We start from the raw sequence: 10,323 nt of genomic DNA, 5'->3' as shown, positions 1-10,323 counted from the left end.
AAGTTTTCAGTGTCTGGCACTAGAATTAAACGTGTCTCAGGGCGGCAACGTGATTAATTTTAATAACTTTTCTGCAATTTTACACATTTTAAGATGATAAAATTCAAGAAAAGCTGAAGAATGACTTGATAAGAAGGAGGTATTTGCAGTGAAGCCTGAGGGAAAAAGAAATCATTAAAAATAATATTTGCAAGGGAAGCTGCAGATCTGGCGCCGTTTGATTTATTTAAAGGCTTCTTTTGAAGGAATTTAAAAAATAAAATACAGCAATTACCTTCAGTTGGGCTATTTTTTTATATCTCCTAATGAAATATTCAGCCTGTCAAAAATACTATAAAAGATCCTCTCCCCAACTTATTATCATGAGAAGACAAATCGTTTTGGAATAAAGCATTTTAAAAACCATCTCTGCTGAGACGGGCGGCTTGGATTGACACTTCCCTCCGCTGCTCGCAGCTGTCACTCATCTGCAAAGGCCAAATGCATATTTTCTGCTCCAGCAACATCAGAACGGTTTGTGGACTCGAGTGTTTTAATCCTCCATTTGTAACTAATTGAGGAAATGAGGCCGCTGGCTGCTATCACTTTACAGGAATCCTCAGCACGTGTGTGTTAAGTGTGAGTCTGGATATAAAAAAAAAAGAAAGGGAACGGTGTGTGTTTTATAGTGTATTCACTTTAACAAATCTAATCAGAGCGGTGCTGTAAATCCCACTAATTAACCCCTTGCCTTCACACCAGGCCTAATGGACTGAAATCAGGGGAAAAACAGGCAGAGACAAAGAACTGAGTGACAGTGTTGAGCTGCTGCTACAATAAAGTCGAGAGAACAGAGCAGAAACCGTGATTAGCGCTAAAATATCAGCGCTGATTACGGCACAGCAGGAGTTAATGTGAATGGAGACCCCCCACACATGGTTTAGATGCAATTTTGTAATGGAAAATCTATTAAAAGTACGATTTATGAAGGTTTGAAGAACAATGGTTGGAAAGTATCTCATCAAAACTAGAATTTAGAACGAACATGAGCCCTGATTCATACGTTACATCTCACTTTTCTAATAGGTTGAACACTATATTGGATGTTGTTCTGCCAATTTAAAAACATTCAGGAGTAAAGCAGTTTGTGTGCACCGTGCCCTTGAGAAGAAGCATTTGTTTTGTGCCACACCTACAATAAGAACTGATATTCGATGAGAAACTGCTCGACAGAACTTCACAACATTCTGGATCACAGGTGAAACTAAAATGTGAAGTTTGTCTCAAAAGAATAGAAACTAATTAAAGACATTAAGTTCAGTTTGATTTAAAGGGGATCAGTGCAATTTTTGGACAAATATATTTAGAATGAAGATTCTATTTTAAACCCTGATACCTGTTAATTTACTCTTTAGTGACATTAAACATGTACATGGACTGTTTGTGGTGTGAATGTGTCCTAAGGTTAATCTATAAACCCTCTAAACCTTAAAATAGACAGGGTTTCTTTTCATAATTTTACATTTTGATTCAGTGTCGACTCAGTTTTTACTGCAATATAAAGTCCTGCAGCTCAGTGGAAACACAGCAAACATGACTATTGGCATAAAGAACTCAGAAATGCTTTATAATAAAATTAGTCATTAAAAAAAAGTTGAATTTCTTTGATTATTTGTCTTGCAAATATTGAAAAAAAAAAAAAATAGAATTATCATGTACAACTTTTTTCAAAGTACCCACAGCTGTTACCAATATTAGAAAAAAAAAAAACTCATACACCTCATACACCTACTATAGATATTTTACTATCAATGTTATCCTTTCTCCTGTTTCCTCTCAGCTCTGTGTGAACACAGCCTGCAGTTCAGTCCGCTTCAGAATTTTTGTCATAAAAAAGTTGGTCTGAGAAGCACAGAACCTTTTATTTCTATTCTTACAACATGTGGTGCAAATGGTCTAGTTTTGAAGATTTATTTTTATTTTTTAAAATATAAGACATGTACAATAAAGTTATATCAATTCAAAAGCAATTTTAGCAGTTTGAAGCTTCGATTTGGTTAATTTTCCTCATGAAACTTCATGTCACACTTCATTAGTTCAGTTTCTGGCTCTTATTGTGTCATTCTGGTGATTTTCTTTTAGGATAACATGACTTTTAAACTTGTTGGTGGGTTTTTGGGTTCAGAGGGTTAAAAGCTGCAAAGTTCCAAAGCAGCTATCAGGTGACACTCAGACAATAAATCCCACCAATGGATCAAGACCCCAAAGTGGGAGGCGGTTTTAATAAAAACTTTTCCTGTATATGAACAGTTTAATTAAAACAAATGCAGACAGTTTGTGTCCACTTTCTGTATAAACAGGATTGTAAACTTCCCATAAATCATATAAATAGAAGACCTGTCTGTTTGTATGTTTTCAGCACTGATTTCTGTTGCATATCCACCACTGAAGTCATGCTTTCTGCAAAGGTACCTAAATGTTGTCATCAGCCGTCCACGTGCAGTCATTAATCTGTGCACCGACTGCCAGTAAAACAAATGTTTGGTGTGACACTTATATAACAAATTATTAGACGAGTTGTAATAGCAGTAGCCGCTGCTGGACTTTGGAGGAGCTTTGATTTGTGCATGCTTTCCACTGACGGAGCCAGAACACAGCGGGGAGTCCTCATTTCTCCACAAATCCAGAAATCGATGTCGGCCTCTGAAGCTACCTCCAAATCTGGGCTTTCTTCTGTGTTTGTCTGTATTCTATCGTAGAGAAAACGCAACCAGCTGCACAGCAAACCGACGGTCCTACTGTAGCGCGAACAGAGCTGCGTCTGTGGTGTGGAGAGCATGAATTGGGCTTTATGGGCTCCTCTCATGTCTTGTGTAGCCAGTTTCATTGATGTTAGTGGAAGTGTGGTGATGCAGCAGCTGCCCTGCATGTTCACTGCAGCTACGCTTTAATCTGAAGATATAACCTGGTGCCAGTTAGCTTAGCTTAGCATTTGCAGTGAAAATAACTAGTGGGAGTAGTCTCCTCTTTGCTGTGTCAGCTGCTTGTCGGTGAAGTGAAAGAGATTTTAAAAATGGTCACAGGCAGATAACAAACGAGGAGAAAGCCAGAACACCAGGAGTCTAGTTCTGGTGGCTCAGATTAGTCAAACGTGTAAGAAAATGTGCCTTCCAGCACCTCTGAAGCTCGTTAATTAACAGTTCATATCTGCTCTTTCTTGTCTTCTTTAATCTGCTCGCAAACTAAACGGTATAAATGACAAGTTGCGGCGTCGGATGCCAGACTGTTTCTGGATCCAGTTCCTGGAGTCCTGTCATCACCAGAAGGCTGCCAGCCATCTTGTTGGTTTTTTAATCTACTTCAACATTTGTCTAAGAAAAGGAATCATGTGGATCTCAAGAGTCCGTTCGACGAGGTAACAGAGGGAACGAGATCACATTCACGACTGGCGGTTTGGGGATGATTTACGTGCAGATTCAGATGTAAATGATGAACCGTGCCTCTGTGAGCCTGGTTTACCGTCGGCCTGCCATGGCGGCGGTGGACCGCGGTAAAGCAGGCAGCAGATACTCAGCCCTGCTCTCACCTGGAAGGTTTTGTTTCCTCTTGTACCACGCACCGTCCAGCGGAGACTTCTCCTCTGCAATCTCATCCTCCTCCTCCAACAACACCTCCTCTGCAGCAGCACAGAGAGGGAGAGAGAGAGAGAGAGGGAGGAAAAAAATGGAACTTTCCATCAATTTGTCATGTTTTTTTAACACTGCAGCTCTCACGCTGTTTCAGAGATGAGTCTAACCTGCTTTGCAGATCCACTCCAAGTATCCGGTGAGCTCCCTCTCAATCTGCTGCTGCCTGCGAAGCTTCAGGAACTCCTGCCTCTTCTCCACACGCTCACGCTCTTTGGCAAACTCCCTGTCATCATGGAGGATTTTTAAAACGCAGAGATACATAGATTGATTTAGCATTTTATCACGGATGGTAGCTTGGGTTTTATATGAGCCGTTTACGTTTGGATGTCAGAGAGACACGTGAACAGAAACTGATCACAGCAACAAATGGAAGATGCTGCAGGTTTAAACACTCATCGGATGGACAGAGTTAAGATGACAGCTGGGCACCTGTTGAGGGGTAAGAAAGGGGAAAAAACTGAAATGTGTGGATGGAGAAGAAAAACAGTGTTTGAAGTACTAAGATGACAGATCTCATGCGGTTTCATTGGATCGTAGCGGCTGCATGTACTATAATCGTAAGACTCACACCAATCTGATCCTTTATGAAGCTATAATCTGCAGAGCACTAGCTTAGCATAAAAAACGAGAGCCTTCATGCTAAGCTACTGCTTAGCAGTAGTAAAAGTAGTGTAAAAGTAGTGCTAGTAGGACAACATTTATGACATGTAGTCATTCTTTTCCCAATGTTTACAGTGTTAGCAGCACTTTAGCGTAAACTCACATTATCTGGCAACAATAAAAAAAACAAATGCCAACGTCGGAGCTGAATTTGTGTGAAAACCTCAATGCAAAAAAAAGACATGCTAAAAGATAATAAAATCATGATAATGCATGTTCAACAGTCAGCCTTAGAGGTGCTTAGGGGTAGAAAACAACTGAACCGAACTTCTTTTTGACTCTTGAAGACATTTTTCTCCATCATCCAAGAGGCATTTTTAACTGACCAATGGGGAGTCCCACATATACACCGTCAAATACATGATATTAGAGAAAGCATCGATGTTAAACTGGACGCACTGATGTTCATCTTGTGTTCGTTCGGGAACGTTTACCTGATGTCGCATCTTAGCGGTTTCCATAACACCACTGGGTCCTGCTAATTTTGTGAAGCTAAATTAGGTCTAAACCAAAGATTTGTCTGAAGGATTTTGGTTGAATAACCTTAATTAGTGATCGTATTAGGGCTATTACAATATATAGCCTGAGCGGGCCGTTAGCTTAGCATAGCATCAAGAACAACAGCTGGTCTGGTTAGCTGAGGTAACAAAAGCCAAAGTGTTTCAGTAGAACGCATCTGAACTTGTGTATGTGCTTCCTGAAGTTGTTTCAGGCCTCTTCAATTCTAACCGACTGATTTCGAGGCCCAGATACATGTTTATCTCTAAACAGAGGAAGGGTTCGCCAACGACACTTATCAGGTTCTCATGATGCCGACTTGAGGTCCCTTCAGCAGGCAGCTCCACCACCGCTAACACCTCGAGGCATCTGAGTTTGAGTCTTGGGATGCTAATCGTCATTTAATTTGTGGGTTAGAATAAACATCTGGGCCTCGAAATCAGTCAGTTAGAATTAAAGAGGCCTGAAACAGCCTCAGGAAGCAAAAAAACAAGTTCAGATGTGTTCTATTAAAACACTTCAGATTTTGTTACCTTAGCTAACCAGACCAGCTGTTGTTCTTGATGCTATGCTAAGCTAACCTCCTGTAATATCCCTAATACGACCACTAGTTAAACTTATTCAACCAAAATGTTTTTATTTCTTTCACTGTTCAGAAAAATCCCCAAATACCTTTAGTTTAGACCTAATTTAGCATCGACAAAGTTAGCACGACCCAGCGGTGTTATGGAAACCGCTAAGATGCGACGTCAGGTAAACGTTCCTGAAAGAACACCAGATGAACATCAATCCGTCTGAATCCTCTCCTTCAGCAGAGGGTCTCTCATGACCTCCACACTAATGATAATGTACATCGTGTTTGCTTTCATCGGGGTTTCGCTACGACAAGGCTCTTTGTGGCCACAGATTCAATGAGATGTTCAGGCATCAGCGTGATTAAAGGCTGTTCATGACACGAGAGGACGACGGGGAGCGACAATGAGAGGAACAAAGGGGGGAAAAAGGCCGATGGATAATAGAGAAGAGGTGAATAATTCAACCTCCACTCAGCGATTTCCTACAAACCACGAGATCATTTCATTTTCTCATCTTTTAGGGGGAGTTATAAAGCTGTAATCTGTGAGTCCAAGCACAAGTTGGCAGGTTTGATTCAAGCCTTAATCAGAGTAAATAAAGAAATGTTCTATTAAAGCCTTCTCAAAAAGCACAGATCCATTCACGACGCAGCGGTTTTGCTCCTCCAGATGTCATATACCGCTCGTTCTTTTCAACATTTTGCAGATTTGCCCTGAAAAATAGTTTTGGAAAGGGAGCAGCTCTACTTTGAAACATTCACTCATTAAAACCAAAAGCTGTTGACTGTGTGTCTTACAGTAAACAAGGTTTTCTGGCTGGAAGCAGCGCAAGGAGAGACTAAAGTGGAAAAATGCAAATAAGCTGCTGATTGTATGAAGAGATCATCCTTTAAACTCTGAAGGGTTATTTTAAACTTAAATCATCATCAGCCTTCTGCTCGACCATCTCTGATCTTTATTTTTATCATAAATTACGAATGTTTAAAATGATATTTGAGAAATGTTTGATTGATATACTGAGTACTTTTTTTTAAAGGTTTTTTTGCACATTGAAATTTGACGCTGTTTGAATGACAACATCTCAGGAACTATTAAAGATTAAAGTCAGAAATTTTCAGTTAGTTCTCATTTTGTCATTAATACAGAATCTGAAAAATTGGACCAGTTGAACTATAAAAAAAAAAAGGAATATAAGCCATCATGAAAAGTGCCATCTTTGAGCACAAATTTTTAAAACTGTGTAACGCAGAAGTCAACTAGTGATGATTTCTGAACCATGTGTAGCTGCAGGTCACAATAATATAGAACAAAACATAGAGAATACTTTTAATTTGAAATATTTGACCACATAAATGAAAAAAAAAAAATGTAATTCTATTATTATTATTTTTTAAATAGCCTCAAATTTCAGTGTGAAAAAAAATTTGCTAAAAGTGCTTTTTTTTTTTTTTTTTTTTTAAATCTCAAAGTATTTGTTATATTAACCTATAATTTCAGAAATATCTTTATAAATATCCATATTTAATTCTATAAAAATGTCATACAAATCAGGCATGGTCAAGCAGAAGCTGTTCTAAAAATGTGATGATTTTAGATGGAATAAAGTCGGACTTTTTATATATTTTTTAATCCACTTTTTAATACAAAACTCACCACAAGCAAATTAAGGTATTTCCCTATTGACATCACTGATTCCATTTGGTCTATAATCAGCTTTAATTACATGTAAATGGACTCTTTAAGCAGATCTGTATCATGTCTTTTTGTTTTTAGATGACTTACCCTGACAGGACACCGAGCACCAGGTTGAGCATGAAAAAGGAGCCGATGATGATGAGAGGGATGAAGTAGAGCCAGTTCCAGGTGTTTCCTACCACGTCATTGGTCTGGACACACCAATGCACAGACACAAAACAGAAATAAAACACATTACAGTCAGCTGAAATGTAGAAAAAAATTCAATTTGAGACACGCAACCAGTACATTTAAGCTTTTTAATTAGACTGTGGAGAGAGCAGGTGGAGCCACAAGGACGTTTCAGTGTTTTTATCAAGAGCTAAAATTAAATAACTCAGTTTACTAACTTCTTATAAATTCATTCATCATCTCATTTGACATTTAACATCAGACTGATTGCTGCCAAATAAAGCAAAAACATGAAGTGTGAAACCTGATGCGAGTAAATCAAAATGCAAAAGGTCACCAAAACATGGAAATGTTCTTACATACATTTAAAGCAACTCACGGGAATGTGCCCTCATATTATAAACAGCCTGCTCGATTTAAGTTGAAGCCATTTTCAGTCAGAAATGTTTTGAATGAAGCAGCTCGAGAGGACGGTGAATGAACGTCTTCCACTTTCTCATTTCCCTCCACAGCTCTGAGCAGAAATGCATTTTTACTACCTCGCCTGTCTGAACAGAAACTTCTGCCATCTTGCCTCATTAGAAAAACAATTTGAAAGAAAAAAAAAAACAATTAAAAAAGTCTCAGTGAGCTCCTAAAAAAAAAAAAAAAAAAACAGCCAGCAGCTGATGTCAAACCAGCGAACGGTTCACTTCTGTATCACTGCAAAACAGAAATATTAATAAATCGTTCGGAGACAAACTGATGAGACGATTCCAGTGTGAGCTGTTGTGACTTCAGTGTGAATAAATGACTTTCACATACAGAACATGCACAAACATGTGGCTTAGGGCTAAAAAACAACCAAACGTGGAGATGTTCTGTCTACAAACTGCTCTGTTTGCTGCAGAAGAAGCTTCTCTTCACTGAAACTAATACAATTTGTGCAAAGTTATCCATAAACCTTTGGCCTTTTTGTCTATTTCAGCTCAGGATAGCTTGTTTTGTGAACATGCTAATACACACATTCTACTTTTTTCACAATTTACAAATTCATTTTAAAACTGACTTTTAATTAGAAATAAGGTTTAAACTGACTTTCACCTGGATTTCACCTCCTAAAACAGCTCCGAGGCCAGCGATCGCCTGTTTTCACTGTGAATACAATTAAAAGCTTCCTCTAATAGATGTATTGCTACAAGAGTGGCATTAAAGTAGTTCTGATAGTTTGATATTAATAATTTATCAAATGACTGCGTGTAAAGTGAAATGAGTCGCTCAAACCCAAAGAGCAGAGCTGCACCATGTTGGAAAACAAAACCACACTGTGATGCTTTTACCAGATTAGCTGAGAAACTCTGTTTGGAAATGAATAATTATTCCAGAATGATTTTGCAGGAGAGTGCATCAAACATGAAAAATAGTTTGTTTTTCTTTTTTTTTTTTTAAATAAAAGCCATTTGGAACCTTTCTCATATGGTGTAACACCAATATGGTGTTTTTTGATTTGATTCTGTGGTGCTGAATCAAATGGTCAAACTTTAGTTGCAGGACTTTCCAACAGCACACCTGTGTTTGGTCGACATCGTTTTTTATCAAATATTTCAGATGACATTGTGTTTCTTTCTTGCAACCAAATCTTCTTTTTCAGTGTTTCTCTCCTGCTCTTTGTTCATTTTGCTGTGCAGATATAGAACCTGCACGTCAACAAACTTTACGTCTGTTAAATAAAGTTAAAAGAAGACAGACTTCTCTTGTAGATTAGAAGTTTTGGTGTAAAACCTAAACAAAGCTTCTAAAATGTAAAGATTTCCTTTTGAGATACACAATCAGCACCTTTAATTCTTAAATTAGACTGAGGACAAATGGAGCCGCAAGGACGTTTTCAGTGTTTTCATACAGATCAGAGATTCAATACAAACTCAGTTTAGATCTGTGGTGTGAAGACTTCATCATGCATGACAACAAACTTTGAGTCTTTTAAATAAAGTTAAAAAAGACAGATTTCTCTTGTAGATTAGAAATTTTGGTGCACAACTGTCAAACAAAGTGCAATATTTTCCTAAATGCACGTATTAAATAAAATAACAATAATAAATAAGAGAAGACAAAACCTCAGTCGGAGGCCGATGCTCTCTCGTCCATCACAGGATGTAAACTCTGGTCTTCTGGGTAAAAGTCTGATGGTTGGTTTATGCCAGTTACCGCCCATCATGTATCCTAACATGGACTTTGCTGCTCTTTCAAACTCGACACCTTTTACTACCACGTCACAGGGTCCAAAATTACATTAATTCCAAAGCAAATCAATGTATTTCAGAATGCAGTTTAGTTGTATAAGAACCTAATGTTGTGCAGACAAGATTGACAATAAATGCTGCTCATACCTTTTTTTTAATCCAGAATGATCAAGCAAGTTGGTTTTACCCAAAGTCCTGATACCTCATACCACTGGTGACTCTTAAACCTTGACACTTTAGAAGTGACGGCGTTTCATGAGGCCTAAACATTCATGTTTGTTCCCCTGAAGGCGACTCTCAGACTCAGCATCCTCCGTGTCTGGCAGCGTCCTCTTAGCAGGAGACCGACCTGCCGACTGATGAGCTCCATGAAGCACGGTGACACCTCCCAGAGTGGAAGCGCCGCCACACGCCGGCTGTAATTGTGACGGGAGGTTCTGGGCGGCTGAATCAGCAGGCCGCGGATCTATATTATGCAGCCGAGGACGTGAGATAGACGCACACAAATGTACAGTAGCAGAGCCTCAGTCTGAGCTGCCAGCCGCCCACACGCCACCATGAACGGCTGACAGCAGCTCGCTGCAGCTTCTTTTCCTTCCTTTCCAGCATTTCATCACTGTCTCATCATCTCATCGCTCCATCTTCGCGTCTTTTTCTCAGCATCTCTGCACCTTTAGTTAAATTATCCGGTTATGAATGTTACATGAACATCCTTTCATCTTCTCTCTGCCTCCGTCTCAATTCAGTTCGGCGCGGTGAAGCTTCGCGTTATAGTTTTGGGAAATAAACTTTTCGAGAAGATTGATGCACTCTCATGTCAGTGCTTTAAAAGTAAGA

General features: G+C 39.0%; 1 protein-coding gene across 1 annotated transcript in view; it reads right to left on the bottom strand.

The window, feature by feature from the left end:
- Positions 1-10,323, bottom strand: part of LOC103373625 (voltage-dependent N-type calcium channel subunit alpha-1B-like) — a gene marked incomplete at its 3' end in the record, with an annotated part of 96,041 nt that overhangs the window by 28,645 nt on the left and 57,073 nt on the right. The window contains exons 5-7 of the mRNA XM_008303548.1: positions 7,184-7,287; positions 3,776-3,891; positions 3,566-3,655 (exon numbers count right to left, since the gene is read on the bottom strand). Of these exons, the coding sequence (XP_008301770.1) occupies positions 3,566-3,655; positions 3,776-3,891; positions 7,184-7,287 (310 nt within the window). The remainder of the gene's footprint in view (positions 1-3,565; positions 3,656-3,775; positions 3,892-7,183; positions 7,288-10,323) is intronic.

This window comes from Stegastes partitus, unplaced genomic scaffold (assembly GCF_000690725.1).
Source record: "Stegastes partitus isolate 25-593 unplaced genomic scaffold, Stegastes_partitus-1.0.2 Scaffold2032, whole genome shotgun sequence".
In the NCBI taxonomy this organism is placed as follows: Eukaryota; Metazoa; Chordata; class Actinopteri; family Pomacentridae; genus Stegastes; species Stegastes partitus.
Note: the sequence above shows the minus strand (reverse complement) of the source record. Positions and strands in the feature narration are given on the sequence as shown.